Source organism: Bidens hawaiensis, unplaced genomic scaffold (assembly GCF_021521415.1).
Source record: "Bidens hawaiensis isolate Kalapana, Puna unplaced genomic scaffold, B.hawaiensis_p1.1 tig00000780_1, whole genome shotgun sequence".
In the NCBI taxonomy this organism is placed as follows: Eukaryota; Viridiplantae; Streptophyta; class Magnoliopsida; order Asterales; family Asteraceae; genus Bidens; species Bidens hawaiensis.
In genome coordinates, this window is record NW_027491045.1 from 4,614,398 (window position 1) to 4,639,403 (window position 25,006).

General features: G+C 37.7%; 3 protein-coding genes across 3 annotated transcripts in view; all 3 read left to right on the forward strand.

Moving 5' to 3' along the window:
- Positions 1 to 23,367, forward strand: part of LOC143538961 (uncharacterized) — a 33,649-nt gene extending 10,282 nt beyond the window's left edge. The window contains exon 3 of the mRNA XM_077032397.1: positions 22,613 to 23,367. Coding sequence (XP_076888512.1) covers positions 22,613 to 23,259 — 647 coding nt within the window. The 3' untranslated portion in view covers positions 23,260 to 23,367. The remainder of the gene's footprint in view (positions 1 to 22,612) is intronic.
- LOC143535171 (uncharacterized) lies at positions 16,222 to 17,651 on the forward strand. Its single transcript, XM_077029502.1, has 2 exons — positions 16,222 to 16,509; positions 16,883 to 17,651. Exons 1-2 carry the CDS (start codon positions 16,222 to 16,224, stop codon positions 17,618 to 17,620), a joined length of 1,026 nt encoding a protein of 341 aa, XP_076885617.1. The 3' UTR covers positions 17,621 to 17,651.
- On the forward strand, positions 21,132 to 21,761 carry LOC143535180 (uncharacterized). The gene has a single exon (XM_077029507.1). The coding sequence runs from the start codon at positions 21,135 to 21,137 to the stop codon at positions 21,759 to 21,761; it is 627 nt and encodes a 208-aa protein (XP_076885622.1). The 5' UTR covers positions 21,132 to 21,134.
- Positions 23,368 to 25,006: the final 1,639 nt, after the last annotated feature.

Sequence of the window (25,006 nt, forward strand, 5' to 3'; positions counted from 1 at the left end):
CTCTTCACACATTAACCGTTTAATTAGATACAGGTTCCCGAGACTTAGTTGTCTCGGGAGGGTCAAATGTCCTTTTCTCATTTTTATTTATGAAGTTATGGGACGTGTCAGAACCAGAAGAGTAGTCTTTAGGATTCCATGCACGAACAGGTTTCCTGCTTTTAAAAGATTTTCGAGACTGTCTCCTTCTTTGTTTTAAAACAACATCCTCAGATTTTTCAATTTTTGGATTTCTTTTCTTCTATTTTTTTGATAAATTCTCAGACCTTTCAGTCTTTGAATTTCTTTTTGCTCTCTCTTTCTTGGTTATCCAAAAAGGAGGTTTGTCATTTCTTTTATTTTTGGATCTCACGTCCATTTCACTGGCAGAACTGTCAGGTTGATCATTTCTATTCCTTGAGCTTGGTTTAGCTCTGGATCTGAATTGATTAAACCGACTGTTCGTTTTCCTTTTCATATCATGCCAGTTCTTGCAATGTCTTGCAAGGTGGGAAGGGTTACCACACACAAAACATAATTTTCTTCTATCTTCCCTATAGAAACTATCAGAATGATAATACATGGGTTGTGGCGAATAAGGAGATGGTTATACGGGAACAAACAAGTTGTCAGATCTATGACCCCGATCATCAAAAACATTTGCATAGAAAGAGTTAACATAATCTTGTGGATAATAACCATAGTAGCTATTATCAAATTGATTGTAAAGTTGAGGTTGATAATATTGATTTGTAGATTGATAAAAATTGTTTCTATGAGGTGGGACATATTTACCAGATGTACTTGCCTTTTCCTTTTCAAAACAATTTTCATTAACTTTGGTTTCCTCAACTTTACAACTATTTAACGAACGAATAGGTAAGTTAGTATTCAAATATACCTTTTCATGCACGTTTCTATCAACAATGGTTTCATCAAAAATAGTTTCAGAGTCACTATCAGAAATGGAAACACCCTTTTCATTTTCAAGAGTCGTGCCAACATGAACACTCTCATCAAATACATCATTGTTCAAAATGTTTTTGAAATCAATATTGTTACAGACAGGGTTGAAAATAGATGAATCAAAAAGTACATTTTTATCTCCACAACCCTTGTTTGTTTCCAAACACCCATTTTCTTCTACACAACCCGCTATAGAAGATGAATCACTATTAGGATTAACTGAAGAACAAGCTGAATTAACAGTCTTGCGAACAGCAGGAACAAATGTCTTTGATAATGTCACACCCCCATCTTAGGCCTAGGAGTGTGAACCATAGTTGGTACCGTATTTGTAAATAAATCAGAGTTGCGGGTTTAAGCGGAAGTCTTTATAAAAACAAAGGATCGATATTATAAAATATTTATATTACAAAAGACGAGACAGAAGTCTCGTTTAGTATTTACTTGTTTATAAGTTTACAAAACCACATATTTTAATATTTACACAAAATTATCCGAGCCACCGGATTCTTGAGCTTCTTCGTCCTGCAAGCTCTATTCCTGATTACCTGCAAAATGTTTAATAAAATACGTCAGCAACGAATGTTGGTGAATATGATGACGCAAAAATATTTTCTTTACTTTAATTACCCCTCGAGACCACGTAAGCCTCGGCCCATCTTGGCTTAGGAATAATCAAGTTAAACAATCATCATAAACTCGAGTCTCTACTCTAGGTCACCTCAGCAAAACACCGCAGCATTCCGACATACTTAGGTACCATAAATATACACAAGGTCATTCTCACTCGGACATACTTTGGTCCGGCCCATCGTGGTTGGAGGTCGTGACCAGGCGTGGTGCGATGTGCCCACCGCATACCACATATGTAAGGATTGAGTATGTTTGGTTTGTCTAGATCGGGATATATTTTCAGATTCTTCTTGAACAGCTTTTCTAATCATTTGTTGTATTTGGTTCATGTATTTGTCGGGGATTGGTTCCTCTCGTTCGGGACCTTTCCCTTTAGCTTCGTGTCTCTCGGCTTCCTTTCGGGATGCCTCACGATTATCGCTTTGTCTAGACATTCTTTTATCTTTTTATCTTTTATCTGAAATTTACACATTTCTTTTCTTATTATACAAGTTTTATCTATTTCACATTCATATACATATCGTAAATGATATGTATATCATTTTACAACATAATTTATATATCGTTAAAATGATATATAAGATCCTATCCTTATTACATATCATACACACATATTATACAAACTATATTACACAAACTTCAACATCTTGTTCACACGCCACTATCTTCTCAATCTTTCATAAACTTCTTTACAACTTTGGTGAGTTTGTTGCATTTGCGAAGAAGCTTGTCTCCTATCTTCTTCTTTCTCTTCTCCTCCACAACAATCTTCTTTCTCAGGTCATCGGTCTCTTGTAAGGCTCGATCCAAATGTTCCTCCTGGGACTGAGGCATGTCAGTCGGATACCCATATCTTGGAGGTGGGTCGCGGTAACCCATCATAACAACGTCGTAGTGGTTCTTGGGATCTGGGTATGGAGTTGCCGTCTCATCAGAGGGATAATTGAAGAAAGCATTAGCAGCCTCATTCTGTTCTTGAATTTCTTTTGCTTGCTCTTCAATGGACGGGATCTCGCCTTGGTATGGCGGAAAGCTTGACGATGCTTTACCCTTAAGTTCATAGAGAAATTTTATGTAAGGGTCGACAGAACCATAGCTTGGGGTGGAGTGTTGTTCTTCCTCTGGTGTGGTTACTTCATTTGGATTGTCCGGGCATTCTTATTCCTTTCTCAGGTTCTTCTTCTGATTCTTCCTCGGGGTCGGTTTCTTCCTCTGGTTCCTCTTCTTGATTCTCTTCTAATTCCTCCTCGGTCATTGCAGTCATGTGGATCTTCTCATATGGCGTCATTACCCTCATCTTGGGCTTTCGAGAGGGTCCTTCATTGTTGTGTTGTGAGCTGGCAGAATCCATGGTTGATGTGCCGGTATGCCATCTTCGTTGGTCGGAGTGGCATTGCATCCAGTCGGATGAAGGGGACTTTGGTTCCTCCTTGATTGGTAAATTGGAGAGGAATGCATATGACGGGTGTGGATTTGGCGGTACATAACCAGTTGGGAAATATTGTGGTACTTCCGTGGGTTGATAGGTAGGGATCTCTGACGGGTGATATGTTGGTATTTCTGACGGTTGATACATTGGCATAGTCGGTGGATGATAGCTCGAGTGCCTTGGTGCCTCAACACTTGACTTCGGTGGGTTATAGGGGACGTTAATCGGATAGTGCTTTGGGGGTTGGTATTCTCCATGTAGTGTGTTATTTAGATGGTTGATTGGACTTGGTTTGAGGTGTTGTTTGTGTTCTTCGTTGAAAAAGGATTCGAAGTAGTCTTTACTCATGATGCCTTGTGGAAATTTGTAGCATTTCTTCGCTCTTCTTGCTTTCTTGTCATAATATTTTATTAATTCTTCATAAGACATCTTTTAGGTAGTATAGATTGTAGAGGGGGAAAGAAAAGGTTACCAACCAATCTTATCCCTATTCAAATAAACAAGTAAATATTTCCTATGCTTGGATCGAAGATTGGGTATTGTTTTATGATACCCAATTTGCTAAGATCGATGGCTCTGATACCAACCTGTCACACCCCCATCTTAGGCCTAGAAGTGTGAACCATAGTTGGTACCGTATTTGTAAATAAATCAGAGTTGCGGGTTTAAGCGGAAGTCTTTATAAAAACAAAGGATCGATATTATAAAATATTTATATTACAAAAGACGAGACAGAAGTCTCGTTTAGTATTTACTTGTTTATAAGTTTACAAAACCACATATTTTAATATTTACACAAAATTATCCGACCCACCGGATTCTTGAGCTTCTTCGTCTTGCAAGCTCTATTCCTGATTACCTGCAAAATGTTTAATAAAATATGTCAGCAACGAATGCTGGTGAATATGCTGACGCAAAAATATTTTCTTTACTTTAATTATCCCTCGAGACCATGTAAGCCTCGGCCCATCTTGGCTTAGGAATAATCAAGTTAAACAATCATCATAAACTCGAGTCTCTACTCTAGGTCACCTCAGCAGAACACCGCAGCGTTCCGACATACTTAGGTACCATAAATATACATAAGGTCATTCTCACTCGGACATACTTTGGTCCGGCCTATCGTGGCTGGAGGTCGTGACCAGGCGTGGTGCGATATGCCAACCGCATACCACATATGTAAGGATCCAGACAAACGTATACCACAGCCTGAGGGCTAGGTTTATACTCTTATTTACATTGGTTTTAGAGACACTTAGTCTCATGTAAAGTTTTACACATAACACGTTTGTTTGTTTGAAAACAAGTTTGTAAAAGTGGGGCGTATTCACCTTTCAAATGGGATCAGCTTTCAACACCGTCCGTTAGTTCTCCTTCGCTATCTCGCACCTATAGTACGAGTATAACATTTATTAGTCGGATACACGATCCGGCTTTAAGACCTCTAGTCTTATTTATCTCGATGAACCTTTAGTTCATTATTTTACTTTAAAACCTTTAGTTGAAAAGTAATATTTGATAAACCTTTAGTTTATAAATCCCAACGTTTCTTCTTCATTAAGAAACGTATTCTTTCTTTATTATTATTTAAGTATACTCATTATACTTAAATAATATATTTCATAACAAAGAATATATATATATATATATCTATATATATTTTATCTTTCTTTTCTTTATTTTCTTTGTTATATTTTTCTTTGTTTATCATCGAGTATAACTTCGACTTGGGTATTACGCCGTTATATTATTTTATTAATATTTTGGTCGGGCATTATGCCTACCTTGTTCAGCTTAGAAATACCTTCGACACTCGGGCAGTACTTCGACTTTATGCTTCTTATCGACACACGCTTGATCAAACACCCTTCCCACACTTGGCACGCTTTTCGAGACACTCTTGGCACGCACTTCGAGGAAATCTCTGGGTCGTCGGGCAGCACTTCGGGATGGCACGGAAATCGAGGTAACGGGTAGGGAAAATGAGGTTTCGGGGCACGTTTATCGAGACTGATCGTTGGCACGTATTTCGCGGTAGTGAGAGAAAGCTAGAGAGAGAGTATATGTGTGAAATTTTGGTGTGAGAGGGCTGAGCTCGTGGCTGCCCTATATATAGCCCAAATTGGATCCCATCGCGGTACGCGATGGGTCACTCGGCACCCTATCGCGTACCACGATATAGGCTTGATGACGCAGACACTAGACCTGCCATGTGTTAACACGTGGCAGGCGTTGTGACGCGTGGCACCACGTGGCACACGTCGTGCCACCACTTGACACGTGGCACACGTGTCACAACGTGTCAGGCCACGTCATCGCGTATCGCGATGGCGTAGGCTCAACGGCGATCGCGTATCGCCGTTGACTTCGTCTAGAAGATTTGACCATGTCCCATCGCGGTACGCGATGGGCTTGTCTTTTGTCCCGTCACGTATCGCGATAGGACAAGAGATCAGAATTTTCATCTTTGCCCCTTGAGTTTAGAAATTTGCAGGATTGGACCGTAGACTTTGAAAACTTGACATTTTTGGCCCGAAAATTACGTGATGTTACATCCTCCCCACCTTAAAATAAATCTCGTCCTCGAGATTGCTTACGATAACAAGTGGGGGTATTTCTTTTTCATTTCGGACTCGAGTTCCCAAGTGTACTCGGGTCCTCGTCGGGAATCTCATTTCACTTTCACGATCTTTAATGTTCGTCTTTTAAGTTTCTTTAGTTTTGAATCGTCGATTTGAATGGGACGTTCTACAAATTTTAAATTTTCATTGATTTCTACGTCTTTTAGGGGAATTGAAAGAGATTCATCGGCTAGACATTTTCGTAGGTTCGAAACATGGAATACATCGTGTATCCCTTGCATTTCCTCGGGTAGTCGCAAACGGTATGCGACAATACCAATTCGTTCGAGTACCTCGAAGGGTCCAACGAATCGAGGACTTAGTTTGCCTTTCTTGCCGAATCGGACTACGCCTTTCCACGGCGAGACTTTCAAAACTACTTTGTCACCGACACTAAACTCTAACGGCTTACGACGGACATCGACGTAACTCTTTTGGCGATCACGCGCAGTCTTAAGTCGTTCTCGAATTTGAAGAACTTTATCGGTGGTTTCTTGGACTATTTCGGGTCCAAACAATCGGATATCTCCAGTTTCAGACCAGCACACGGGCGTCCTACACTTTCAACCATATAACGCCTCGAATGGTGCGGCTTGAATGCTCGAGTGATAACTATTGTTATACGAAAATTCCATTAGTGGTAAGTGGTCGTCCCAACTTCCACCTAAGTCTATCACACAAGCGCGGAGCATATCTTCCAACGTTTGAATTGTCCTTTCGCTTTGCTCATCATTTTGTGGATGATAGGCGGTGCTAAGGTTTAGCTTTGTGCCGAGTGCTTGTTGGAAGCTTTTCCAAAAATGAGACGTGAAACGACTGTTTCTATCGGAAATTATAGATAACGGTACTCCATCCAAAGCAACGATGTTGTTCACATAGATACGCGCTAATCTATCCATTGAGTACGACTCATTGATAGGTATGAAATGTGCGAACTTTGTTAAACGGTCCACGATTACCCATATAGCATTATGTTGTCGAGTCGTTTTCGGGAGTTTGGTAATGAAATCCATGGTGATAAACTCCCATTTCAACACGGGAAGTTCAGGTTGCTGAAGCAATCTCGAAGGCTTTTGATGTTCAGCCTTGACTTTTAAACAAGTTAGACATTTCGCAACATGCGAAGCGATGTCCTTTTTCATTTCATTCCACCAGTAGTTCGACTTAAGATTTTGATACATTTTGTCACTACCGGGGTGCATCGTATATTTGGACTTATGGGCTTCATTCATGATCTTTTCACGTAAATCTCCAATGATTGGTACCTAAATCCGGTTTCCTATTCTAAGGATACCATCGTCACCTTTGACTAACGAGTCAATGGTGCCGTTACGTTTTTCATCGGAGATCTTGTTTTCGTTAATCGCTTGAGTTTGAGCGGATTTGATTCGGTCAATAAGATCGATTTGAAGTTCTAGCCTCAACGCTTGGACTCTTTTTGGCTTTTCATGCTCTTTACGACTCAAGGCATCAGCCACGACGTTGGCTTTACCTTCGTGATAAACAATCTCACAATCGTAGTCGTTAAGAGTTTCCATCCAGCGTCATTGGCGCATGTTTAGTTCTTTTTGCTCAAAAATATGTTTCAAGCTTTTGTGATCGGTGTACACGATAAACCTTACGCCATAGAGATAGTGCCTCTATATCTTAAGTGCAAAGATTATGGCGCCTAACTCTAGATCGTGCGTTGTATAGTTCTATTCGTGCACCTTAAGTTGACGAGAGGCGTAGGCGATTACTTTCTTTCGTTGCATTAGCACACATCCCAAGCCGGAATGAGACGCGTCACTAAAGACAACGAAATCTTTGTCACCTTCTGGCAAAGCCAGTATAGGAGCTTGGGTAAGCTTTTGCTTTAATATATCGAACGCCTCTTGTTGCTTTGCTCCCCATTCATACTTAATGTTCTTTCGAGTTAGAGCGGTTAAGGGAACATCGATTCGAGAGAAGTTTTCAATGAACCTTCGATAGTAGCCGGCCAATCTCAAGAAACTTCGAATCTCGGTTGGCGACTTTGGAATCTCCCACTTCGAGATAGCTTCAATCTTAGCGGGATCTACTTGAATACCATTAACATTGATGATGTGACCAAGGAATTGCACTTCGTGTGACCAGAACTTGCATTTCGAGAACTTGGCGTACAACTTCTCGGTCCTAAGGATTTCAAGTAAGGTTTGTAAATGGACTTCATGATCAGCCTTGGACTTAGAGTATATGAGTATGTCGTCGATGAAAACGATTACAAATTTATCTAAGTAAGGCTTACATATTCGGTTCATCATGTCCATAAACGCAGGTGGAGCATTAGTAAGTCCAAACGGCATAACCGTGAACTCATAATGTCCATACCTTGTTCGAAAGGCGGTTTTTGGAATGTCTTTGGATTGAACTTTAAGTTGGTGATAGCCGGAACGAAGATCGATTTTGGAAAAGTAGCTAGCACCTTGAAGCTGATCGAACAAGTCATCGATACGCGAAAGTGGATAACGGTTCTTGATTGTGACTTTGTTGAGAGCTCGGTAGTCGATGCACATCCGCATGGATCCATCCTTCTTCTTAAAGAACAGTATTGGCGCTCCCCATGGTGATGAACTAGGTCGTATGAAACCTTTATCGAGTAGCTCGTCTAGTTTTTTCTTCAATTCCTTCATCTCGGCTGGCGCGAGGCGATACGGAGCTTTAGCGATCGGAGCAGTACCGGGAATGAGATCGATCCTAAACTCTACTTCACGATCGGGAGGAATGCCGGGGAGTTCATCAGGAAATACATCGGCATAATCAGAAACAACAGGAACGTCTTTGATTTCTTTGGGTTTAGATTCTTCGGTAACGTAGGCCATGAATGCTAAGAATCATTGATTTAAACATTTGTTAGCCCTTATCATCGAGATTAGGGTAACTTGGCCCCCGTCTTTATCCCCTTCAATTCATATGGTACGTTTATCAGGGGCTTGTAGTTCAACAATCTTGGTATTTTAAAGGATACGAGCATGGTTGTCGGATAACCAGTCCATACCCAATACAACATCAAAACCAGCAAGAGTCATGGGTAACAATTGAATAGGCAAAACATAACCTGCTAATAGTACCTTTCCGTTTTCTAAGGCTTCAAAGATTTTAATTGTTTCGCCACTAGCGGTCTCGACGTTTAGAGTTTTGTTAAGTTTGATTAAAGGTTCGTTTAATAGACTACAGAACTTATAATCTATAAAACTTAAGTTGGCACCCGAATCAAACAAGACTCTAGCATAAGCGTTGTTAACAAGAAACGTACCGGTGATAGTTTCCGGCATGTCGGCCGCTTTCTTGGTGTCCATAATGAAGACTCTTGCATTGCCCTTCTTGGGCTCATTCTTCTGACCGCTACCACCCGCACCACCAGTCGCGGGTTTATTCTTGGGGCACTCGAAGCTAAGATGTCCCATCTCTTTACAATTGTAGCAGGTCATCTTCTTCTTCCAACAATCGGTCGTGGTGTGGCCAGGTTTATTACATGATTCACAAAGTCGTGGAGCTAGAAGGCATCTACCCTGATGATATTTCTTACAGATTTTGCACTGTGGGATGCCGGGGTTGAAGCCAGACCTTCGTTGGTCAATTCCCTTACCCTTGAATTGGGTATCTCCACCTTTCTTCGAGTCATTTGCTGGTACAACCTTTCTATCTTCCTCCTTATTGCGGATCATTCCGCCCATCAAATATCCTGCTAACTCCATCGCGGAGTCGGCAGTCTGTGGCTAGTGTGACCATACCATGTCACAAATTTCTCGTGGCAGTCCCCAAATATAACGAGTAACCTTGCTGGATTCCGGGGTGACCAGCTGGGGAATCAAGCGACAGTATTCGTGAAACTTTGTATTGTAATCATGAAGGTTTGTTCCAACAACCTTGTGAGCCAAGAACTTGGATTGGATCTGGTCCGTCTCGTGCATCGGACAGAACTTTGACAACAACAAATCCTTGAACTCTTTCCAGGTCAAGCTATACATAACTTCCCTTCCTCTACTCATTAGTAACACGTTCCACCACTCTATGCTTCGCCTTTGAACATCAAGGCGCAGTATTGAATCTTTTCTTCCTCCGTACACTTGCTTGTAATAACGATCGTCTCTATCTCTTCAAGCCACCTTACGGTATTGATGGCTCCCTTGTCACCGTGAAATTCTTTCGGCCCGTAGTATTTAAAATCTTTGAAGGAACATCCTCCTATCTTAAGTTTCTTTAATTATTTTCTAACACCCTTATCGTCATTTGAATCATGCTCACTCTCTTCCTCACGTGAAGGTCGAGTACGGGGTTTAGAAACAGACTTTCGAGAAGGTTTCTTGGATTGAGTATGTTTGGTTTGTCTAGTTCGGGATCTATTTTCAGATTCTTCTTGAACAGCTTTTCTAATCATTTGTTGTATTTGGTTCATGTATTTGTCGGGGATTGGTTCCTCTCGTTCGGGACCTTTCCCTTTAGCTTCGTGTCTCTCGGCTTCCTTTCGGGATGCCTCACGATTATCGCTTTGTCTAGACATTCTTTTATCTTTTTATCTTTTATCTGAAATTTACACATTTCTTTTCTTATTATACAAGTTTTATCTATTTCACATTCATATACATATCGTAAATGATATGTATATCATTTTACAACATACTTTATATATCGTTAAAACGCTATATAAGATCCTATCCTTATTACATATCATACACACATATTATACAAACTATATTACACAAACTTCAACATCTTGTTCACACGCCACTATCTTCTCAATCTTTCATAAATTTCTTCACAACTTTGGTGAGTTTGTTGCATTTGCGAAGAAGCTTGTCTCCTATTTTCTTCTTTCTCTTCTCCTCCACAGCAATCTTCTTTCTCAGGTCATCGGTCTCTTGTAAGGCTCGATCCAAATGTTCCTCCTGGGACTGAGGCATGTCAGTAGGATACCCGTATCTTGGAGGTGGGTCGCGGTAACCGATCATTACAACGTCGTAGTGGTTCTTTGGATCTGGGTATGGAGTTGCCATCTCATCAGAGGGATAATTGAAGAAAGCATTAGCAGCCTCATTATGTTCTTGAATTTCTTTTGCTTGCTCTTCAATGGACGGGATCTCGCCTTGGTATGGCGGAAAGCTTGACGATGCTTTACCCTTAAGTTCATAGAGAAATTTTATGTATGGGTCGACAAAACCATAGCTTGGGGTGGAGTGTTGTTCTTCCTCTGGTGTGGTTACTTCATTTGGGTTGTCCGGGTATTCTTCTTCCTCCCCAGGTTCTTCTTCTGATTCTTCCTCGGGGTCGGTTTCTTCCTCTGGTTCCTCTTCTTGATTCTCTTCTAATTCCTCCTCGGTCATTGCAGTCATGTGGATCTTCTCATATGGCGTCATTACCCTCATCTTGGGCTTTCGAGAGGGTCCTTCATTGTTGTGTTGTGAGCTGGCAGAATCCATGGTTGATGTGCCGGTATGCCATCTTCGTTGGTCGGAGTGGCATTGCATCTAGTAGGATGAAGGGGACTTTGGTTCCTCCTTGATTGGTAAATTGGAGAGGAATGCATATGACGGGTGTGGATTTGGCGGTACATAACCAGTTGGGAAATATTGTGGTACTTCCGTGGGTTGATAGGTAGGGATCTCTGACGGGTGATATGTTGGTATTTCTGACGGTTGATACATTGGCATAGTCGGTGGATGATAGCTCGAGTGCCTTGGTGCCTCAAAACTTGACTTCGGTGGGTTATAGGGGACGTTAATCGGATAGTGCTTTGGGGGTTGGTATTCTCCATGTGGTGTGTTATTTAGATGGTAGATTGGACTTGGGTTGGGGTGTTGTTTGTGTTCTTTGTTGAAAAAGGATTCGAAGTAGTCTTTGCTCATGATACCTTTTGGAAATTTGTAGTATTCTTCGCTCTTCTTGCTTCCTTGTCAAAATATTTTATTAATTCTTCATAAGACATCTTTTGGGTAGTATAGATTGTAGAGAGGGAAAGAAAAGGTTTTAGGCGAGCCTGAGGGCTAGGTTTATACTCTTATTTACATTGGTTTTAGAGACACTTAGTCTCATGTAAAGTTTTACACATAACACGTTTGTTTGTTTGAAAACAAGTTTGTAAAAGTGGGGCGTATTCACCTTTCAAATGGGATCGGCTTTCAACACCGTCCGTTAGTTCTCCTTCGCTATCTCGCACCTATAGTACGAGTATAACATTTATTAGTCGGATACACGATCCGGCTTTAAGACCACTAGTCTTATTTATCTCGATAAACCTTTAGTTCATTATTTTACTTTAAAACCTTTAGTTGAAAAGTAATATTTGATAAACCTTTAGTTTATAAATCCCGACGTTTCTTCTTCATTAAGAAACGTATTCTTTCTTTATTATTATTTAAGTATACTCATTATACTTAAATAATATATTTCATAACAAAGAATATATATATATATATATATATATATATATATATATATATATATATATATTTATCTTTCTTTTCTTTATTTTCTTTGTTATATTTTTCTTTGTTTATCATCGAGCATAACTTTGACTTGGGTATTAAGCCGTTATATTATTTTATTAATATTTTGGTCGAGCATTATGCCTATCTTGTTCGGCTTAGAAATACCCTCAACACTCGGGCAGTACTTCGACTCTATGCTTTTTATCGACACACGCTTGATCAAACACCCTTCCCACACTTGGCACGCTTTTTGAGACACTCTTGGCACGCACTTCGAGGAAATCTCCGGGACGTCGGGCAGCACTTCGAGATGGCACGGAAATCGAGGTAACAGGTACGGAAAACGTGCTTTCGGGGCACGTTTATCGAGACGGATCGTTGGCACGTATTTCGAGGTAGTGAGAGAAAGCTGGAGAGAGAGTATATGTGTGAAATTTTGGTGTGAGAGGGCTGAGCTCGTGGCTGCCCTATATATAGCCCAAATTGGATCCCATCGCGGTACGCGATGGGTCACTCGGCACCCTATCGCGTACCACGATATAGGCTTGATGACGCAGACACTAGACCTGCCATGTGTTAACACGTGGCAGGCGTTGTGACGCGTGGCACCACCTGGCACACGTCGTGCCACCACTTGCCACGTGGCACACGTGTCACAACGTGTCAGGCCACGTCATCGCGTATCGCGATGGCGTAGGCTCAACGGCGATCGCGTATCGTCGTTGACTTCGTCTAGAAGATTTGACCATGTCCCATCGCGGTACGCGATGGGCTTGTCTTTTGTCCCGTCGCGTATCGCGAAAGGACAAGAGATCAGAATTTTCATTTCTGCCCCTTGAGTTTAGAAATTTGCAGGATTGGTCCCTAGACTTTGAAAACTTGACATTTTTGGCCCGAAAATTACGTGATGTTACAGATAAGGGCACATGACCAATACCATAGACCATTTCTTCCTCAGGAGAAGAATTAAAATCAAAGTGAGAAAGGCTAGTATAGTTATTGTTAAACGGTGGAGGTATAGCAGAACTATCATAGCCTAAACCAGTCTTTAATGTTAATTCCATTTGTGACCCAATTAGTTTGTTCAGCTTTTCAGATGCTAACTCAAAGTTTTCTATGGCAATTTTCTTTTGAGATAATTCAATTTCTAATTTGGAAATTTTAGCATTTAGTTCATCTATATGTTTTTCATGACGTTGAGCTAAATTTGTTGCAATAGTGACCTTTCCTCTAAGTTTTGCCATATCATTGCCATGAGTGTTAATCCTAGTGATATAAATCTTTGCAGCTTTCTTAAGATCATCATTCTGAACTTTAATGCTATGTATTTGTTCTAGAATTTTAGCATTGTGGTTTCTATAATGAAGAACTTTATCTATACAGTCCTGAGTGCAAAGTTTGTGTACCTCGGGAATGAGTGAGTCAGGTGTAGGAATCTCATCGGAGCAGCTTGAAGAGGTGTTTGCTTGACTACTTCCACATGCAGCACACTCGGGGATGATAAGGACTTGATTGACTGCTCACACCCGCATCACATGTCTCATCTTTATTTTCTTTTGACTGATTGTTTATTCGAAGGTTGGCATCCATTGATTCAAAAGACTTGATGGTAGAAGTCAACTCTGAGAGTGTTAAGGTATCTTGGTTTGTCGTTCTCTTGATGGTAATCACACTGGTGTTCCATGCGTAAGGCAGTGAATCCAACAGCTTCATGTTGATCTCAGACAACTCAGGGATGATACCGACACTTCTCAATTTAGTAACGAGTGACTCAAATCTGTTGATGAGAGAGGCAACCAATTCTCCTTGAATATGTTTAAACTTGTTGAATTCTTCTTTTAATATGTCATTTTGGCATTCCCTCATATTGAGACTCCCTTCAAGCTTAGAATTGCAAGACATTTTTTTAATAGAAAACTAAGTAAAAATAAAAAAAAAAGTTTTGTTGGTCAACTGGTCAAAGTCAACAGTCAATGGGTCAAAGTCAAAGGTCAACAGGTCAAAGTCAACAGTCAACGAGTCAAAGTCAACGGTCAAAGCCAACAGTCAACGGGTCAACCCTTTTCTCAAAGATCAAACACTCTTGAAACAAAGACTGTTTGAAAAACACAAGTCCAATGTATTTAAATGACCAATTGTATTCAAATGAATAAGTGTATTCAAATAACAATTGTATTCAAATGTACAAGTGTATTCAAATAACAATTGTATTCAAATGAAAATTTGTATTCAAATAACAACTGTATTTGAATCACAAAAGTGTATTCAAATAACAATTGTATTCAAATGGACAATTGTATTCAAATAACAATTGTATTTGAATGAACAATTGTGTTCAAATAACAGTTGTATTCAAATGGACAGTTATATTCAAATAACAATTGTATTCAAATGAACAATTTTATTCAAATGAAAAATTGTATTCAAATAACAATTGTTTTCAAATGGACAATTGTATCAAATAACAATTGTATTTAAATGAACAATTGTATTCAAATAACAATTGTATTCAAATGGACAATTGTATTCAAATGATGAAGGATTTGAATACAATTTACTTGGATCAATTGTATTCAAATAATGAAGGATTTGAATACAATTTACTTAGAACTCAGAAGTTTTGATTTGAATACAATTTTCTTAGATCAATTGTATTCAAATAATGAAGGATTTGAATACAATTTACTTAGAACTCGGAAGCTTGGATTTGAATACGATTTACTTAGATCAATTGTATTCAAATAATGAAAGATTTGAATACAATTTACTTAGAACTCGGAAGCTTGGATTTGAATACAGTTTACTTAGAGCAATTGTATCAAATGAACAATTGTATTCAAATGATGAAGGATTTGAATACAATTTACTTGGAACAATTGTATTCAAGTGACAAAAGTATTTGAATTCCTCTTTTAGAATGTCACCAACTCACTTTCCTATCACATTTCTCAAACCAACCCAAATACATGCATAACACTACAAACACAAATATTTTGAGATTCACACACCAAAACCAATAACTTTTCAACCAAACTTTATCATCTTCAACATGAACACACTTATTTTCTTAGAAACTTTGAAAAATTTATGAACCCGAAACCCACTTATTTTCTTTGAAAAACCCGTCTTTTCACACACAAGACCAAAATCCAAGGTTGTGACCCAAGATCTACAACTAGTAGAGCCCGAAAGCTCTGATACCAATTGTAGGTCCCGAAACCGGATCAAACAACAAAACAAACTAAGTACTAGTCGTTCTTGGATCAACCTCACAACTAGTTGGCGGAAGCAACTAGTCGGACCGAGATCTCGGATCTTGTATGTGTGTTAGAGAAAACCGAAAATAGAGAGAAGGGTTAGAGAGGTTGAGAGAGTTTGCAAGACTTAGATAAAATGAAAAATGAAAGGGTTAGGTTGTGTATTCTATACACTCTTCATTGATAATGCCCAATGGGCTCCAAATACAAAGGCCTCGGGCCCAATACAAATAAACGTAAATGATCTAAAACCGTAGATAAACTAATTACAAATACGAAAGACTCAACAACCAAAACCGGGCCTTACATGAAGTCATAGCAAGAGTTGTAATTATCTTATGGTGGGAAACATAAAGTGCACCATTGCAACCTGATCAACTTGTTTTGGTGGGATATGATAGTTTTATAAAATGAGAAGGGAATGCAGGGGATGTATCTTAACTAGCTTTCATAGCTCAGATGGTTAGAGCACCTGTTTAGTAAGCGGGAGGCCTTGAGTTCATATCTCAACGAAAGCACGTTTTGATATATTTTTTTTGTCTAGGGAATTATTGATTTATGATGTTATGGCTAGAACTATGATTATCTTGTTGGGCTATTTAAGATAGCCATATGCAGCCACAATGTAGTGCACCGTTATCCACTACTTGTGGTAGGAAGTGATAGTTTATAAAATGAAAAATGAATGCAGGGGACGTACTTCAACTTGCTTTCACACCTTAGTTGGTTAGAGCACCCGTTTATTAAGCGGAAGGTCTTGAGTTCGATTCTCAATGAAAGCATTTTATGGTGTGCGTGAAGTAACAATGGTTTTGAAACACCTTCCAGTCTAAATTAAATCTTACAAGCTCTTATGTGTAACTACTTGTACACACCATGCAGCTAGAGACATGGTGCAGCCGCTTCATCTTGCACGTGACCGCGATGAGATGAACCCGCTTCATCTTGCAGCCGTTAAAGGACGGTGTGAAGTTGTGAAAGTGCTAGTGCAAGCTCAACCTCATGCAGCTAGAGACATGGTGCAGCAGGAGACTATTTTGCACTTGTGTGTGAAGTATAACCAACTTGAGGTTTTGAAGATTTTGGTAGAGACTGTGGGTGATCATGAGTTTGTAAACGCTAAAGATGCCGATGGTAATACGATACTACACCTGGCTGTTGCTGACAAACAAATTGAGGTAATCGTTACCCAAGTTTACCATCTATTATAGTTTTTATTATTTATTTTTAAGTTTTTTACTCATTGTTATATATTTGTTTTGAGCATTAGGATAGTTAATTAGTTATTGACGTTTTATAACTAGTATTAGTTGGTTGATTGGATCCCTATCCTTTTTATATATTGTAATTTCTTTGTATTATAAGATCTGATTTTTAATTATTTCATATATAGAAAATATTAGTCATCAATACAAATTTCGGTTCTTTTGAAATCGATCTTTTAGAACGAATAATAACCTACGTATTATCCATCGTACTCGAGAATTCTTTGAGAAAAATAAAATACAATTTATATTATGACTAATTGATCATATCTTGAACATTTGTTAGACCATAAACTTCTTGCGACCGAATACACCAATAGAAGTGAATGCATCCAACACGAATGGGGAAACATTGATGGATATATTTGCTAAAGGTCCAAGAGATGAGAAAGATCAACAAATCATACAAGCTCTAATACAAGCACGAGTGGTTGATGCGGACCATGAAAGCTTGTTAGAACAAATTCCTCAAAAGTCCGGACGCAAAATGGTGTTTGGCTACAAGAAGAAGAGTGCTGATTGGTTAGACAAGAAGAGAAACTCTTTAATGGTGGTGGCGTCATTGATAGCAACCATGGCCTTTCAAGCAGCCATGAATCCTCCGGGAGGCGTTTGGCAAGACGATGACTTAACTGTGGATCCACCCAAGAAGGCTGGATATGCGGTCATGGCACATGACTATTACACAGAATACTACACTTTCCTAGTTTCCAATACGATTGGCTTTATTTCGACTCTTAGCATTATCTTGTTGCTGATTAGTGGATTACCCTTTTTGATGGATCGGGTTTTCATGTGGGTTCTGAGGGTTATTATGCGGATTGCTATCGCCTCTATGTCGGTAACTTATTTAGTTTCCATATGGGCTTTGACACCAAATCTCGAGTCAAGTGTACCTGCGTATGTAGTGGGTGGTATCGTGTTGGTATGGTTTGCCTTGGTGACTTTTCTAGTTGTAGGACACACTATCGGCCGGATGTTAAAATTCTCCAAAAAGAGCTGGTTCCCTGGAAGGTCATCTTGAGTCCAATTATTATATGTTGATACATATAACCCGTGTTACATGTATCTGTTTTGTATCTAAACTCTTCTTGATTGGTGTCCCTTAATTGTACTATTGGTTAAAAAGGTTTGATTGTATGATTATTTATAACATCCTAAAATTTGGATGTATTGTATTGGGGATATTTTATTTCTAGTAATGAATAAGAAATTTCCCCAGTTGAGGTTTTGGGTTTGAATTTCCGAAACTAATAATGGATATCATGCATTGGTGATTGGTAGGTCTAATCGCTTAATTACCACAAATTCAAAATGTGGTTCCAAAAAAATTATTGAACCTTTATTTATGTTTATTATTTATTGCTTTTGGGGTATGATTTGAACCTACATGAATCCAATATCCAAACAATCTAACCTAAACTAAACTAAAAGTCACTGTCAACCTTTGATCAGAGGGATCAACCGGCCAGATTTGGGTTGAATCAGTTCAAGTTATAAGATGAGGATGAAATGATGAATCAATTTCTTGTGTTTGGGTGGGCAGGGTGGAACAATCATGTGTGGTCCTTACATGAGTGGGTCAGGCTGAGTTGAAGGATGAATCGGGCAAAGTTGTTAAACACGAGAATGCTTGTTTAGAGAATTAACATGTGTTTCTCGCATTTGCTTTTGATACATTTGTTTTTTTTTTTGCCCGGAAGCTGTGAATTTTCTGAGCAGGGTTCAATGTGTCGCCATGGTATACTTGTTCGGCTCCTAAGTCCCGAATTTTAGTAGGATTGGCTTTACTATTCAAACGGGAGTGGCGGTTTTGAGTTTAATGAAAAATATATATTAGTTCCAACTTTTCTTTTTATTTGACTGGTCTCACGATTTTGTCACGAAGTTCCAAAATTTATCAAAGATCCTACACTAGATAGCGTATGGGCTGTTGCTGATATACTATGGTTCTTGATGTACTCCTTATACAGGTATAGATATTTCCTTATTTATGGAATGTGATCATGGTGCAACAGGGCTCAACATATTGGTTTGCATACTGCAAGAGGGGGTTTTTGAATCTTGATGGCTGATATTGATTGTTAAGTTTAATAATCGTACAATGACCCACAAAAATTCTTAATATCATGATTCCAAAGAGGTTGTATCAATAAGCTAAACAATTAAGACTGTCCTAAATCTTAATCTTTGTGCAAATTAGAAAACACCCAAAAATAAGTTGGCTGGTATTTTGGCAACTTGCTAAAACTACGGCCGAAAATGGTTTACAACAGGAAAGGATTAGGTTCGGCCACATAACACACCTTATGTGTATCTTCATTTGGCTTGTAGTTGGCCTTCTAGTCCGACCAATTATGGCATAATGTGATGGTTAAGGCTTAAGATCTTAAGGTCTGAGGTTTGAAACCTGACTCAATGGAATTTGCCCATAATAGTGAGTTAGATGTTTCTGGGTGAACCAGGTCTGAAGCGCCAAAATTAGCATCTCATCTCAGGAAGACTCATTTGGATATTAGGGGTGGTTCCAAATGAGTTAAAATAAAATTTCTTCGTTTGGTATATTGGTATGATGATAATTTATTCAAGTAATCATGATATGTGATGATTATTCTCACTGTTTGAACAAGAACTATATACCCTCTTTCCAAGAAAAAGGTCAGCGTTTGTGACACACGGTTTAGCTGTTTTGGAATGTGCTAGTTATTCTATTAATAATTTACTAATTAAGTTTTGGATAATCAGTTTGATTGTTTGATACAAAAGTATCTATTTAGCCTTCGTTTAACATCCATGTGTTTCTGCTTTTTAAAAATTTCTGGTTTTTTTACCTCATTTTACATTTTTACCTCATAATTACTTAAATAAATGTTTGGTGATTTTACCAAATAGCCAACTATTATAAGCTTATATGCACGTCTAGTACTGTTAATACAGAATCGGGAGATTTTTCTACAATTAGTTATGTAAATGAAAATTATAGGTTCTTTTTTTATTTATTATACTTATGGTTAAACCAATTTGTAAAATTCTGACAAAAAGTCTAAGTCAATATATCTAGATATTTAAATGAATTCTTATAAGGCTATGCATGGACGACAAAAATGATATCTCCTTACTTATCTTTCATGATTGATGCACACATGTCATGTTGCGATATTTTTTGTAAGCACCGTTAGAAGAATTTAATGTATATATGTGTGAACCCTCGGGTGGGCAAAAGTAAAATTGCACTAATTTTGACGTTATTTTACTAATCTCGTGAAAATAACGTTAAAAGTGGTGGAAGGTTAATCAGGCATCATGTGGTGGCGTTGATAGCCGAAAGACAAGGACATATGCACCAATCGGCCGGTGTCCTGATGATTGAGTGTTATGTGCCTTATGTCCAAGGCTTGATGCAAAACTACTATCGAGCCGGGAGTCTCACTGGAAGCAGCCTCTCTATCCCTATGGGATAGAGGTAAGGCTGTCTATATCTTACCCTCCCCACACCCTACCATAGCATTGCTATTGTTGGGATATACTGAGTACGATGATGATGATGATTTAGAAGAATTTAAACACGTCAACATCTTGTTTATATATATTAATTCTTTACTACATTAAATATGAAATCATTCAATTAATATCTTTCTATTGAATAGTAATTACCCACTCTACTAGAGTAGCTTATTATTAGCATTGCAATAAAAAAGCTCAAAATTCAATTTTAAGCCAATTCAAATAATGAATATGAAATCAAATTTTGAATATTTGAATTAGATTTTTTATTTGAGAAGAATTTCAAATCGAATTTATGAATCTCGAATGGAACCGACTCGATTAACCTGAATCTTAATACATTTATTCAAATAAACTGAGTTCAAGTAACTTTATTCTTATCCATTTTATATGCATCTTTGAGTTCAATGTTAAAATTTTTGAATTCAAATAACCCGAAAACGACCAAGTCACTGCTAGCAATGTTAATTTTTGTAATGTCATCCACTACTAGAAAAAGAGATGTTTTTTTACAACTGAATTCGTAGGAAATTTGTTGGAAAATCCAGTTTTTAACAGTTTTCCAACAGAAAGTTACGTTGGAAAAACACATGCTTGAAAATCGTTTTCAACTGTTTTCCAACAACTTTTCTTACAAAATTGCTACAAAAACATGTGGTTGTAAATTTCCTACAACTTTCCTATAGAAACTATTTTTGACTTAGCATAATGTTTATAGATAATATTGTAGCAAAGTTGGAGCTTTATTTTTTTTGTTGGAAATCTGTTGGAACTACTTGTCGTATGAAATTTGTAGGAAATTTTTGTGGGAAAATGACTTGTTTTGTAGTAGTGATCCTCTATGACCAACATATATGAGATTAAGGTAAAGAAGAAAAACTCTAAATGCAATTCAGAAAAATACAGAAAGCCAGCTTTCATCTAAATATTAAAATGCTAGCATTATTCTTTCCAAAGTTTATATATATGCATACATGTACAATCTTCTTCCGTGAGCAACTTTGAGTTTTCTACATTTGTGAAACTTAGAGAGGATGGAGAATGATCTTTTCGAAGCAGCACGAGATGGAAACGTAAACATCTTGTTAAAGTTGCTTCAAGAAAATCCATTAATTCTTGACACAGTTACCCTAGACCGCCTTGGCAACACGCCTCTACACATTGCATCCATGCGTGGACATGTGGATTTTGTCAAGAAGATCATAACCCTTAAGCCACACCTCGCTATGGATCGAGATGCACAAAAACGTGTGCCTCTTCATATAACATCAGCAAAAGGCCACACTGAAATAGTTAAACAACTATTGGCTAACCCTGAGGCATGCCTTGTGGATGATCGTAACGGGGAAAATCCGGTTCATATTGCAGCCATTAATGGACACCATGAAGTTGTCAAGGTTCTGGTGCAAACTCGACCCAATGCAGCAAGAGCCATGGCGCAGCAGGAGACCATCTTGCACTTGTGTGTGAAGCATAACCAACTTGAGGTTTTGAAGCTTTTAATAGAAACTGTGGGTGATCATGAGTTTGTAAACGCTAAAGATGCCGATGGTAATACTATACTGCAACTAGTTGTTGCTGACAAACAAACCGAGGTAATGGTTAGCCGGTTCACTACTAGAAAACAATACATTTTCCTACAAATTTCCCACATCAAGTAATTTCAACAAATTTCAAATGACTTTTCAACAAAAAAATAGCTATAATTTTGCAACAACATAGTGACAACACGATTTTCCGTTGGAAAACTGTTGCTACTTTCCAACAAAATCCAATATTTCAGCTTTTTTTGGTATTTATATTGCATATTTGAATTTTGTTTTGTTAAATTTAGTTTTTTTGTTGGAATTTCGTTGGAATGTTGTAGCAAACATTTGTGGGAATGTTGTAGGAAGTTTGCAACAACATATTTTTGTAGCAACTTTATTAGAAAAGTTGTTGGAAAAATGTTGAAAATGATTTTCAAGCATGTTTTTTTCCAACTAACATTTTTGTTGGAAAACTATTAGAAAGTGGGTTTTCCAACTAATTTCCTACGAAAACCATCATAGAAAAATGTCTTATTTTCTAGTAGTGGTTTAATTGTTTATCATCTATTTTTATATCTCTAGTTTGAATATTAGGATGGTTACTAACGTTTTATTATTAGTACTATTAGTTGGTTAGTTTCATCACTATCCTTTTTAATTCTGTAAATAAAAAGATCCGTTTTTTAGTTATTTGATATATAGAAAATATTATTCATCAATACAAGTTTTCATTCTTTTGAATTCTTTTAATACGAATAATAATGTACATGTTATCCATCATACTTAAGAATTCTTTGAAAAAAATAAAATACAGTTAATGAATTTAGTGAGTGTGGATTAATAGTTGGTTTTGTTGTAGTGATTATGACTAATTGCTCCTATCTTGAACATTTGTTAGACCATAAACTTTATGCTATTGAATACAACAGAAGTGAATACATCAAACACAAATGGGGAAACGTTGATGGATATATTGGCTAAAGGTCCAAGAGATGTGAAAGATCAACAAATCATATGGGCTCTAAAGCGAGCACGAGTGGTTGATGCGAACAATGAAAGTATGCTCGAACAAATTTTTCAAAACTCCAGAGGCATGAAGAAGAGTGATGATTGGATAGACAAGAAGAGAAACGCTTTAATGGTGGTGGCGTCATTGATAGCAACCATGGCCTTTCAAGCAGGCATTAAAACTCCTGGTGGCGTTTGGCAAGATGATGACTTAACCGTGGATCCACCCAAGAAGGCTGGATATGCGGTTATGGCAAATGACTATCAGATAGCATACCATACTTTCCTAATTTCCAACACAGTTGGCTTCATTTCGACTCTTAGCATTATCTTGTTGCTGATTAGTGGATTACCCTTTTTGAAGGGTCGGTTTTTCATGTGGATTCTGATGGTTATTATGTGGGTTGCTACCGCCTCTATGTCGTTAACTTATTTGATTTCCATATTCGCTTTGACACCAAATATCGAGTCACACACACTTTCATATGTCGTGTGTGGTATCGTGTTGGTATGGTTTGTCTTGGTGACTCTTTTAGCAGTAGGACACGCCTTCCAGATATTAAAATTCTTCAAAAAGTTAATGTTCCCTGGAAGGCCATACTCAAAAATGCCAAAGGTGTAAGCAACATTTTGATACATATTAAAGATTTAAGAATATATGTGCTTATTTCATTATAATTTTGTACTCATCATTTTGGTATGTTATAATTCGATCCCCCATCTTTTGAATTTCGAATTACTTGGCTTGTTCTCCAAACAATAGTACGTATATAATGGAACCTTAAAGTTGTTTAATGCAAGACCAAACGCCAGGAAACATGTCTTGACAACCAACACGTGTTTATACCCTTCACATTTGATACTTTTGGTTTGCTAGCGTCCGAGGGTGTAGAGCTACTTAAATCTAGTAATGAATATAACCGATTTTGGTGGTTAGTGTCCATTTAACTACACATGAGGGACTAATTAATGTTGTCTTGACATTCTTGATTATAGGATAAGAAGAAGAAACATTGAGGTTGGCTCTCACTTAAACAAAAATCATAAAATCATGGTTTAGTTGTAATAATGTGAATTTTGATTAAAAATGACGCTTTTAAATGAATCGATCAAGCTTGATAACTTCATAATCTCTTGAGGACATGACGTGGTGGTAAGATGCCTCTTTTTTTTTTTATTTCTAAAGGTTGAGTTCAAATCTTGTACTGTGCAAGTATATATATAGTTAGCAAGAGTAACTACGAGTAAGTTAGTTTGCCATTTAAAAAAAACCAGAAACTGTTATCCGTATTCAAACTTAAATCAACATTGGATTTCAGATTTGAAACAAACTAGTAACTTCAGGTTGCAATTGAGCAAATTTCATATCGGCTCTTGGCTGATAACGTAATTTCTATATTCTAATATAAAAGTTACCGTAAACTGATTCGTATTAATAATACATGTATTTCGTATAACATATTTCCAATATGCAAATTCATTTTCATTTATTAAAAAAAAAAAGAGAATAAAATTCTCAACGTTTATCAACTTGATAAAAGAATAACGAACATACGAACATAAGCTGAACTATTTCAGTTTTGAAATATAAAAACCGGAACTTTAGATTAATTTTAACACAAAAAGAATTTGGATTTTTGTTAAACTTTTATCTTACTAACATTTTATTTTAGGTGCAAATTTCTAGATGGTCAAATTAATAGTTGATAGTTGAAATTACGTCTCAAGCTCAAACTCGGGTCTTAATGAATGATAGGTTTAGTTGCGTATCGCGACGTCAAAACTTCGTTCCAAAAAAGTATTGAACTTTTATTTATGTTTATAATTTATTGCCTTTGGGGGCTTAGTTTGAAGCAATTCATCCATTCACGTTCCATCTGGGGATCAACATACCAGATTTGGGTTTAATCCAAAAATGTTAATTTAATACCTTTAAAAAAAAGAACCATTTAAGTTAAAAGGTCATGAAGATGATATTTATTTGATGAAGTTAAAATGCAATATCACTACCATAACAAAAGTGCATCACCATCATTAAAATAAAATACAAAGTCATTAAATAATTTACATGGATGCTCTAAACTAAATGGCATGTACTCAAAATATCACAAAATCGACGACACGCTAGCTGAAGAAAACGACATCGTTGTCTCTCTCTAAAAGTCAAGTTTTTGTTTTTTCACCGGCAAATAGTGAAATGTTTGCGGAGATTTTGTGACACTAGGTTCGCTCGCTGAAAAAGAATGAGTTCGCTCGTTAAATCGTACCTATACGTTATATATAAAACCGAAAATGGACCGGGTTCGGCCGAACCGGTGACTTGTATGTGGCTCCGCCACTGACAAAAACTATTCATCAATATTCCACAG